This window comes from Channa argus, chromosome 4 (assembly GCF_033026475.1).
Source record: "Channa argus isolate prfri chromosome 4, Channa argus male v1.0, whole genome shotgun sequence".
NCBI classification, from domain to species: Eukaryota; Metazoa; Chordata; class Actinopteri; order Anabantiformes; family Channidae; genus Channa; species Channa argus.
In genome coordinates, this window is record NC_090200.1 from 30,401,214 (window position 1) to 30,413,419 (window position 12,206).

General features: G+C 39.0%; 1 protein-coding gene across 4 annotated transcripts in view; it reads right to left on the reverse strand.

The window, feature by feature from the left end:
• ric8a (RIC8 guanine nucleotide exchange factor A) overlaps positions 1-12,206 on the reverse strand; it is a 36,410-nt gene that overhangs the window by 18,931 nt on the left and 5,273 nt on the right. For 2 of the 4 annotated variants that reach the window (XM_067500560.1, XM_067500559.1), the window contains exons 2-7: positions 5,080-5,127; positions 4,676-4,844; positions 3,056-3,207; positions 2,721-2,801; positions 2,533-2,632; positions 1,615-1,802 (exon numbers count right to left, since the gene is read on the reverse strand). In XM_067500560.1, the coding sequence (XP_067356661.1) occupies positions 1,615-1,802; positions 2,533-2,632; positions 2,721-2,801; positions 3,056-3,207; positions 4,676-4,844; positions 5,080-5,127 (738 nt within the window). Of the gene's footprint in view, positions 1-1,614; positions 1,803-2,532; positions 2,633-2,720; positions 2,802-3,055; positions 3,208-4,675; positions 4,845-5,079; positions 5,217-12,206 lie in introns of all 4 variants that reach the window. The other 2 variants (XM_067500561.1, XM_067500562.1) reach the window with 2 other exon arrangements.

Consider the following 12,206-nt stretch of genomic DNA (forward strand, 5'->3'; position numbering starts at 1 on the left):
AGGGTTGAATCAGTTTTTTGCATTTGTTGCAACTGCAGTGTTGACAATGAGAGGCCTTCCTCCTCTTCCTTATTGGTCATCTGGGGTACAGCAACCTGTGGCCCGAATTGATCCTTCTCCTCCTGTCTCTGGCAGTAGCTGCACTCAACCATGGCACAAGGGCGCAAAAGAGAGCATTAGCCTTTACATGCTGCTGTCCAGGTCGATGGGGGATCTGAAAGTCATGGGTCTGGAGCCCTTCGAGCCACTGTACCTCCAGCTGCTTAAAGCTAAGAAGTCAGGTGAGTGAATTGTGCGCAGGAGAAAACGGTTGCCATCCAGGTATGGGTGGATGCTGTACTGCGAGCACAACAGCCAGGATCTCTTGTTGGGTGACACAGTAGTTCCTCTCCTCACGGCTCAGGGCCTGACTGCAGTATGCCACTGCATGTTCTCCTCCCTTCCCAACCTGGAATAGAAGAGCACCTACTCCCACATTACTGGCATCAGTGTCCACAATAAAGGGTGGCTGGGTGGCAGGATATGCTGACAGTTGAACTTCGGTGAGTGCAGCCTTGAGTCTGACTGAATGAATCTGAATTTGGGCTCATTCAACCTATGTTGACATTATGGTTCTGTCAGAAACATGGCCCATGAAATAGATCCTGGACTTCGGTGTCACCATACCTGGGTATAATATCTACCAGGCCTAGAAGGGGAGGAGTTGCCTTTTATGTTAAGAGAAAAAATCTATACATCTGTCCAGGCCTCAGCTTGTCAGTAAACAATTTAAACTGTAGCTTTGAAATATGTTAATCACCACAGGTCTCATATATCCTCTTACTGAGGACAGCGAGTAACTGTCCTCCTTGTCTCATTGCTTAATCCATATCAAATACAAATAGTTGAACTTGGTGACTTAAACTTTGATTGGTGACTTATGTAATTTATCATTTTTATTTAGACTTAATTTTGACTGGTAAGCCACACAAATACGCAGGTGTTGGTGTGTCAAAAAATGAGGGGAGAGATCCATGTGTTGTTGTTGCAGAGAGACACCGGGGTCGTTAATACCAAAACCTCTACTAAACCTCTACTAACCAAAATAGGGATAAGGATTCTCATCTAGAAAATACAAAAAAAGGGCAGAGATAACCCATGGTTCACCAATGACCTGTCCAACACACACCATGAAAGTAGGACTGGCTTGAATTCAGGAAGAAATCCAAATTAGATTATTTTTCGAAAATCCAAAAAAAAAAACCTGCATTTTGTTCCATGTCAGAAACAATTGAACAATTATACAATAAAAATTTAAAATAAAAACATTATTGTGATATATATAGCAATAGTTCGGGTATCAAAACAGTTAATACGTGTACATTTAGTCAACCTATTTTTCTAAAGTCACTTACATGTGGACATTTTTATGGAAGGTAAAAATGCATTTGCTTCCAGAATTTAGCAAAATCTATTTTCAGCCCATCCTTCTAATGTACCTATGTGACTGGCTGCAGCACAAACCCAAAACTTTATAAATCCATTTATATGAATAACAAATTAGGCTTTTTCTTCTGAGCAAAATCTCTAAAATATAAAGGAAAACCCATCCAAATGTGAAATTGTTTTCAGTACCTTTTCAGCCTTGCGTGTAGTTGTGTCAAATGTGAGATTGAACAGTATTTTCAGTATTTCCATGGCTAGTTCTGTATTCTGCTGGCTTAATGGAGGTAATTCTTTAGCTGGCATGTTCTCAAAACCTGCTCTTGCCGGCTGCAATGTATCTGTCCAAGACAGACCTAGTATGGCATCCAACTGTTTGCCTAAAACACACAGAGGACAGGAAGTTGTCAACTCATTGTATTTGTAAATTATATTTACAAAATTACATTTCGAACATTTCATATGTCCTCTTTTAATATCTGAGGGGTTACAGATTGTAGAGGCGATCTTATTTGTGTCCAGTGGTCCAATAATTATCCACTTCAGAGATCGTTCTTTGACGAACTCTGAATATTTATTGAATTCCACGTTTCTCAACTTAGCCAGTAACGGAATAATTCTACAGTACACGTTCAGAAATCAATTCCACCGAACCAGGTAAGAAACAGTGTGGCTCCACAGCTACACACTAAACATTTCACTTCTACCTTGTAGTTCAACCTGTCAGCTCTGATAGCTGAACTTAAATCTTTAATAGTGGTCTACGACAAATGGTTAAGAGACCTTAAAAGGTAAGCATTAAAGGACAACTTAAAAGGGAAACTTTGAAGGCAGTTATGTGATGTCATTAATGACATTATGAGTACACATGCATACACTTCTTAATCGAACTAACCTTACAATACACAATATAAATAAAAACTGAGGAAACCCAGGTTGGCTCATACGCAGATATTGTTGAATTGAACTGAAATGTGAGATCTCTTACAGAGATGTCTTTTATGTCTTTGATTAGATTTTGTGACCTAGAGAAATTATTTTTGTTACCCAGATCAATAGTTACACAGAAATAACCTTGTATATTCACTCGTTACAAAAGGAATCTGTTACCGAGCAGACTGATGCCATGAAGCTCCTGAGCCAGCTGTACCCTGATATCCACTCTCATAGCTGTCAACAGGAAGGTGAGTCGTAAGATAAAGAAACACACCTGGATAGAGAGTACAGGTGTTATGTTAATCTTGTCAATCTTTCTCTTGGGAGCAGTATATACAACGCCAGTGGATTAAGTGCTATACCTCGTGGTTCCAGGTCGAACCATGACACTGCTTCAGCCTTTCTGAAAGACCCTTTATAAGCTGGAGTTCTTCTGCTACCACCTGTCATGCATACATTGACCCATCAGATTTTAAAGGTCAAATCAAATCAAGTTTAATAAACTAAGGCTTTTGTGTACAGTTTTGGTCAGATATTTACAGACAGTTTAATAACTTTTTTTTTGGTAAGGGATGATGATTATACAAAATATACTTTTAAAAAACACAAAACCAAAGAATTTGGTGAATAGGGCTTTAATTTATTTGAGGTTTTCTGATGTAAAACTGGCTCAAAATGGTACATACAGCAGACTTACCTGTCCTGTCTCACTGTGAAGCAAGATGTTACAAATGGATTTAAGAGCCTCAGCAATCACTTCCTGGTCAGGGTTATCAAAAGAAGGGGAGGTTTCCTTCTCCACCTCCTTTACTTCATTCACCTCTTTACCCTCTGCTCCGTCACACTCCACTAGGAAATAACATAATTTCAAAGCCAAGTAAAAACTGTAGGTGAACATTTTACCTATATTGGATTGCTTTGAAAATTGAAGGGTTATGTAAAGAATGGAGAACAATGAACTGTGCATTTAGTCTTTTCAGATTGTTAATATTTCTAGAGCAACTTTCTTTCATTGGCTCCCCATAAAATCCTGAATAGACTAAAATAATACTTCTCCTTATATACAATATAAAAAACATAATGATCAAAAACATAATGATCAAGCTCCAACATTTCTTACAGACCTAAAACTACCATAATATTTCAATAGAACACCTTACACTCGAAGTGCAAGTGTACTTGTCATTCTAAGAGTTTCCAAAGGTACATGGTGGGACAGAGCCTTTAGCTATTAAAGTAATTTCCAGGCTTTGGTAAAGGAGGCATACAGTCTCTACTTTTACTTTTTAACTTTCTGGCTCAGGTGACCTATGCTGCTAGAGAATTTGACTGCTATGGGACCTCTATTGAGGCACTGACCATAGCTATAAAAGTAGGGGTGCTGAGTATGTGCCAGCATCCCTGCTGACAGTCCAGTTCCTTCATCTCACCATTTAGAAAAGCCATAAGACTAAGAAATGACTATAGTGAATATAGTGTTGTTAAATTTTTTTAGTAGAAATATATTTTAAATTTTTTTTTTTTCAATTTTAATACTGGGCATGTTCTGATTATTAAGAGAATTTCAGTCAAGTTTAATTGATTAGTAAGTTTTGTAGCATCTTATTTATCAAAATTTACTAATAATACCTGAATAACTAGTATGTAGAAAGTGGCAGAGCAGGAAAACCATAGCAAGGTTGTATATGAGCTGGGAGAAGGAAAGTTGGGTTGAGGAGACTGCATTAATTCTGAGTTTCTTGCTTAAATGTATCCAAAAAAAAAAATATATATATATATATATATTTCAAAACTATGTGAAGGCTTATTCTTACCAAGATTACTGAGCTTTGGCTGTGGTTGCTATTGTTAGCTGAACAGCCAAAAGTGAAAAACAACACATTTTAGACCTCATAAATATTTGCGTTTTATGTTGTTTATGAAACATCTCAGCCTAAAAAGTGTCACTGTGACATATTGTCAATGACAAAATGACATGGCTACAGTTTTATTTTGATTTTCTTAAGGGGAAGAAAAAAAATAAATAAACGCTGTTGGCAGCAAAAATTTAGGTTGTGATTTGGTGCTATAAAAATAAAAACTTTTAAATTACGTTGCATTGTTCTGCACATAAAGGGTCTTGTCCTCGTTACCACTTTCTTGACAAACCAGCAAGAATTATGAGAAATTTCGTTTCCAAGTTTAAAGGGAAATTTAGTGCAAAACCAAACAGAATCCCCTGATTCAGAGGACTTTCATTGAAGAAACCACAATTTACCGAAGCCATCCCCAGAGTGACTGTGGGCTGGTGTGGCACTACTAGACATGGCTGTTTTACCTGTGGCAATGTCCGCATATCGAGCAAGAGTGGACATTGCAGACCGGTTGATGAAGGGGACCAGGCAATGCTTGTCTCTGGACAGGATTCGAACTGTTTTCAGACAAGCCAGCTGAGACGAAGGTTCCAAATCCTTGTTCAGGAAATCAAGCACCAACTCTCCTAGATGCTGCATTACACAAAGCAAAAAATTTACAGTATGTTTCAGGAAATACAAATGGCTATAAGGTTTGAATCTTATCTAGTTCGGAAATGAATTTACTAATGAATAATATTCAAACATTATAGATTTATTTACGAAAGACTTACTCAAAGGATTGATTAAATAATTGGACTCCCAACTATTTGGATTACACTGAAGAACTCTGAAATGATATGTAAAATATCTAAAAGTTTAGGAATACCATTCTGTCCCGTTCTTCTTCCCTGCTGAATGTAAAGCTGTTGTTCATCTGAAAGATGTAAAACAGTAAAGGTGAAAGTCAAGCAGATGAGTCAAAGAAGGCTGACACAAAACTGAAAAGACAAATGGAGAAACACGCTGTGTGTGTGTGAGTGTCAGTGTGTGTGTGGAGAGAAAAAGAAAGAGGAAAAAAAAGAGTTAGACAGTTAGAAAATACAGCAAAGACAATGACCGCATTTACGGTCCATGCACTCTAATAACCTGATTACACAGAAAATCACAGAACTTCCATAAATGGGGAATGATTTGCACACACACACACAAAAAAAACTTGGTTACCATAAATCCACATCCACATGCAGCATATGAGTAATCTCCTCTACCTCGGACTTATTTTGGATGGGGAAGTGTGACAGTAATTGGTCTGCACTTATATAGCGCTTTTCTACCTATTGGCACTGAAAGTGCTTTACACTGCTTCTTATTCATCAATTCGCACTCACAATCACACACACACTTACTAACCGATGGGGGAGCTGCTATGCAGTTGGCCAACACTCACCAGGAGCAACTAAGTTGGGGTTCAGTGTCTTGCTCAAGGACACTTCGACATATGACTGGAGGAGCCGGGGATCGAACCAGCAACAGCAGGATTGGTGGACTGTGCCTGACATTAACAATGCACATACCATGCATTGAAATTGAGCAGACTTTAACATGTGAGGACGGTTCTCAATTGGGCAATCCCCCACTGTGCGTTACATGTCTGAAATGCCATTCTGGATAATGTCCAAGGCTGAATTCTCCTAGCCTTGTCATATGTGGAAAAGGCTTTAGAGAGGAATTGGTTTTACAGACGCAACATTGGAAGTATCACCCACTGCTGTGTAGAGCTCTGCATAGCAGGTGTAAGAGTTGTGTCAATAGGTTACAGAATATGCACCCTCTGGTCTTCTACTAAAAGTGCAGTTGTCCTTTAAACTATGCATAATTAAGGGAATTTTGAGAAATGATAAGCGATAAATTCATTGCATTTTGGTCCTTCACCTCTCTCCGTCTCTTTAAAAACCAATTCTTTCTCCTCACTCAGAGAAAACAGGGAAAGAACTGTCTCTGTTCCGATTGGGCAAGTCCATGGAGGGCCATACTGGAGGTCGAGCAGGAGGCCAGTGTCTGAGGTGGGAGCCCTCCTGGGGCTGGGAAGGAAGCCGGCGTCTCAGGAAGGAGCCCTCCTGGGGCTAGGAAGGAAGCCGGCGTCTCAGGCGGGAGCCCTCCTGGGGCCGGGCAGGGAGCCGACATCCGAGGCTGGAGCCCTCTTGGGGCCGGGTAGGAGTCTGGCGTATGAGGCAGGAGCCCTCATGGGGCCGGGCAGGAGGCTGGCATAGGTGGCTGTAACCCCTCAGGCGCTGAACAGGTAAGATGTTTGTCGACCCTGAGGCAGGCAAGGAACCAGTTAACTGTAAGTGTAAGACCTGAAGGGATGTCGTCTGACCTAGGAACAGGGACTGTTGTTGCATCAGTCAGCTTGGGAACAGGAATTGGAATCTGGAATTGGGGCAGCAACCACCTCAGAACCAGGTGAACTGTTGGCCAGGTTGGTAACAGCAACAGGCGAGACGACAGCCAACCAGGTGGCAGGCCCAGGGACAGGGTTGACGGCAGCCGAACAGGAGATAGGCCCAGGGACAGGGTTGACGGCAGCCGAACAGGAGATAGGCCCAGGGACAGGGTTGACGACAGCCGACCAGGAGGCAGGCCCTCCTGAGCTCTATACTAAATCCAAAACTCTATTACTTTCGACAGTTTCATTGTTTCTCCGTTCTACACATCTCAGGGTCCGATTTTTGGACTGATCCTACTATAACTATTTGTATTAAGGTGGAAACAAGTGAAGAGACAGTGAATAAACTAAATAAAATTCTTAATTTTTAAAAACTAAATAAACAGAAATGACTCCTGAGAGGAGGGTATGAAAAACCACATGGCAGGTAACAGATAACACTGCGCTACCCTGAACAAGAATATTAAACATAGAGTACAAACCATAAACCAAAAAAAAAAAAAAACACTAGGAAGAAGCGACTAGGCAACACAGTATGATAAACAGACTAAACCTCAAACCAAAGGCAACAGGCTAACAGACTCCAAATATCAGGAGTCAGGATTCTAAATAACATGGTTCAAGTAGTGAACAGGGTGAATTGTCCAGGAGTCAGACAAGGATCTGCGAGTGAGGGAGAACAGGTGTAACAATAATGACAGATTATGAAATGTAAAGTTGGTAGAATAGCCTGGAAACAGAAAGGTTGAGAAAAGGCTACAAAATAAAAGTGATGATGTGTAATTGAGGGCCAGCTCATGACACAAAACCAAAGGAAACAATGTCTGTTATATTGCTCCATTATAGGCTAATTGTCCTGTGAGGTGGGGGAGGAACAATTTCAGACACCCTTCACATTTTTAAGTTTTGCTGTTGCAGCCTGATACTACAGTTGTTTAAATTATTTTTAATTACTCTACACTCAGTACTTGTTGCAAAGGGTCTGAATACTTGTGTACAATGTGAAATATAAGTTTTTTCTTTTTCATTGATTCACCAACATTTTTAAAATTCTGTTTTCACTATGTCATTATGTGTCACTGAGTGTAGAATAATAAAAAATTAATTTGAACAATTGTAGTATCAGGCAACAACATAACAAAATCGAAAAAAGTGAAGGGGGTTTCAATACTTTCTGACTGCACTTTACGCCTATTGACCCTTGCAAGCAAGTACTCAGTAAATCTGCCTCTGGACCAAAGTTTTTATGGATTTGTATGTTTAGTAACTCTCTCTGTTGTAAATAGACGCAAGTCTGTGAAACAACCAACCAGTGTGGTGGATTTGATCCCACAGAAAACAATAGAAAAATCAAGGTTACCTACACTGCGCTCTGCCTAACACACATTTGTAGAGAATTTGTTTTATGGAATTCGCTATGACAGTAGACGCATGTATACAAAAGAACAGAAACAAATCAGAAACCTTGATACACAGCTGTAGAGCACATCGTACACAAATCACAGCATTATTGAATAGGGCTACATAAACAGTAGTGGTAGGTGGTTGGTGTATTATAGCCAATGGCAACATTTTCAACTCTGACACCAGCTTTTATCTTAAAATTACGCTATGAATGCAAGCCAGGAGTAAACTAAATGTTCATGTTGTGACCCATCGGTTAATGTAATATTTGTTTTAAACAGTTAATAAATGCACAATTCATGTTTTATATGACTATGAAAAGAATGTATGATTTCTCAAATGGAGAAAGTGGACAAATTGTTCAACTTGTTAGACATTGTTTTTCATTTTTATTAATTATCATTATTATTATTAGTAGTAGTAGTACTACTAGTAGTAGAGGTAAATCTAGTAATAGTATTAGTAATAGAAGTAGTTGTAGTTTTATATTTTTGTTATATAGTCTTTGGATTTAACTTTTATTTATTTTCTTAGTATAACAAAGTGTCATTTCTTTTAAATTTTTTGTTACAGGGAAAAACTAATAGAAAGTACCATTCACCAGCTATTTCTCTCTCTTAGTCAGGAGCCGTTCTGCTTCTGGCTGAGAGTAGCTTCTCTGACATCTGTTCCAATGCCGTTATTATTAATGGTGTGCTTTTCTTTGTTTTTAGTGGCACAACTTCACCTCTCTTTTCCCCTCTATAACATTACTGAACCATCGGACACAGGCAGGAACAGAGCAGTCCCATCACAGGAGATCATTATGCCTCTTGGCTCTGGACACTCCTCTTTGCGCCCTGTAAAGAAACCTTAATCTACCAATTAGAATGTAACCTCACTTCACCTGAAGTTCACAGTGCCACATACATGCTCATTTTAGCAGTGCCTCACACACAGGAAGTAGGCAAAAATCATTCAACATTAACCAAATACTGTTTTTAATCATTTTAATAAATGCTGACATGACTATCATGTGCACAGTAAGAATAAAAATGTTTATTGCATAATTACTCTGTAATTAAAATGTAATTTGTAATATGCCTTCTTTTTTCTTTGGATATTTGAAAGGGAGCACTGCCCCAGTGTAAAAATTAAAATCCAATTTTATTAATTTTTTTATTTGTGTTTGTAAAAGGAAATTTAAACATTTATTAAAATATACCGAACTTCAAAAACTCAGATAAGTATATTTAACAGGGAATTGTTTTACCTTTGTTGTCTTTTGGTAAAACAAAATAATCCAAACAGTTTTGTTTTATTTTCCTAAACATTCTAGTTGGGAAATTTGTTACGGATAGTGTAGTGTTTATATGGTCTCCTGCAAGACTAGCTGCTTCTTTTTGTGAGCTCTTTAGTATTACAGGATTGGACTGGGTAGTACAGGACTATTTGTCTATTGGAGAAACTAATCTTATTGCCTTCAAGATCAACTCCCAGACAGCTTAAGTCTCTTAAGCTTTGGAGAAAATACACCACTGCTCACTTCTGACTTGGAGGCTATTTTCGTGTACCTGTTCAAGTAGATCAGATTGTGGGGCACACGGTCCAGTCCGTTTGAGACATTCCAAGTGAGCTTTTGTTAATTTGGCAATAAATGAGAAATTTGCATTGGGTCTAGGGTCACAGAAGAGTGAAAAAATATAAATAATTATGATATACTATCTTTGAGATATAGCTGATTAATCAATATTTGAAATGTAATCAATGGTGTAATTTTGAAAGAATAATCTGAAGAAATGGGCTATTATTCTTATCACAATGTGCACTTATATCTCTGTGTGAGACTGATGGCATCTTGAAAGAGGGATGTATTGTCTAACATGGCACAGGCAGTATTTTAGTTTATCTGTTTTTCTAGGGTACTGTTAATGAGCAGGATTGGAAATTTGAATAAAAGTACAGTACAAAGGAAAATTAGTTGATTCACTTGATACCTGTTTGTGCCCAAGTTTGGAAGCCAAGATCAAGGCAACACAAAGAGCTGTTACCCAGGAAATATACAGAATTGCAGAAAGCCATGATGCAAGAACTGTTACCTAAGTAGTACACAAAGACTCACAGCCTTGGGTACCCCCTGAAGAAGTAGCAGCAATTCCCCACTATTTCAAAGTGTAGTCTCAGTGGCAAAGGTTAATAACATGAGAGTAGAACCACCAAGGCTAGAGACTGAACAATAATGTAAAAACATATTGGAGAAGGAGGGATTACATAACAACAATGGTCAGTGGCCATTGAGTGTCTGACTGCACAAATGAACCCCATCCCAAATGGTTAACCGAAGGCCAGACAGCTCTTGTTCTTAAGGACCCCTAGTAGGGAGCTGTCCCATCTAACTACCGCCCAGTAACCTGCCTCTGCAAAACACAGAAGCTTCTGTCGGGCATCATAGTAGCTAAGACAAGCAGTGCACCGGAAGGTATTGGTTGGAACACCAGAAGAGCGAAGCACCAGCTATGCAAGACTCCAAGACCAAACATACCAACATGAGGATCACCTTGAAAGACCACATGAAACATGGATAAAATTCTTAAACTTGTACACCATCAACAGGACTCTAAGAGCCTTCATTAAACACTCAGTGGGGCTGTGGAAAACCATCCTAGAGGCCAACCTGAAGCTTAAAGTCATGATCAGAATTGAAACATACAAAAAAAGTTGCTGGGTTGCTCTGTCCCTGCTGCCATTCTGCATAGCTAGCCAGACCATCACCAAGAGTGGTTACAGATATCTAATAAAAGTTCCTTAAAAATACACCACAAATCCAGAGATTCTACACTGAGCGAAAGGAAGCCCAAGAACCAGTGAGCTTCAGAACCCCTTTTCCAGGATGCAACCACATGGATGAAAGGCTTAGTGAATACCTCAGGCAACAAAAACCCAAGGAGGAAAAGAGGGTAGAGCAGGAAGTATCATGGGCATACTTGGACAGTCATAACCAAGCAGCTGGTAGTGGTGTGCGATACTAAGATTTGGGATTGATCCGATACCAAGTAAATACAGCACCAGTATCGCTGATACCAATACCGATACATTTTATTTTTTAGGGGGATGCATCATCAAATTCTTTACGCATTTTTGTGATTTGTTTCCTTAGTTAAAACCCAGGGCAGAATTTGGGCAATTATCATAATAAAAGGTGTGGGTGTGTCAGGGCCAAAGGGCAGGGATTTCTTCCCTCCTTTCTCCGTTTCTGTATTTCAATGTTTTCTTTCGCACAATTTTTCATATGGTTGTATAAATTTGTTGTGTTACCACTCTATCATACAGCCTTTTCATAAATTATACAGCTTGCCATTGTTTCATTTTTGGCCTGAAAATATACCCACAAAGAAGTGGTAGACAAAGAGATAAGGAAGACTGTAGTGATAGATCTAGCAATCCGAATAGTTAGCAATGTCAAAATGAAAGAACACAAGAAGATCCAAAATACCTCGGGCTAAAAGATGAGCTACAAAAGATATGGAAACTGAATGCATAAGTGGTTCCTGTGGTAATTGGAACAGTCAGGGTTGTAAACTGGGAGCGTGGCTACAGCAGATTGCAGCAACAACATCTGAGTTATCTGTCTAAAAGAGTGCAGTCCTAAGAACAGCTTCGGACTGCTCCAGATCCTCAAGCTCCCAGGCCACTGGTAGAGGCTCATTTAGACAGGAATTTAATTGTTCTATGAGTTCTCTGGGTTGATTAGGCCTAACAGGTCTTTTTATAAATATTGATATAATCATTATGGTTAATATATAGTGCTATATTCAGCAGACCGTAAAAATGTGATATTATATATTCATTTGTCAAGTTTGAAGGTGGAAGAAGAGTTTGATCACCAACTTAGGTCACATTTCGTGCAACACCAAGACGACTACTTGTCCGAGCATACAGGAGTTTTAAAAGAATAGGTGGAGCAGCTGGATGGACATTAAAAGATTCCACGGCAATCATGGATAAATTGTTTGATTACAAATGCTTACTCATCAAGAATATTTATGTGTATTTTCTATATGTAACTTATTGTATTTTTTATATTATAATGTATTTCTTATGGCTGAAAGTTTGTTCTTCTTTGAATGTTGTAAAAACCAAATGACTCTGGAGCAGACAGTCTTGGGTCTTTGTATAGGAGCACA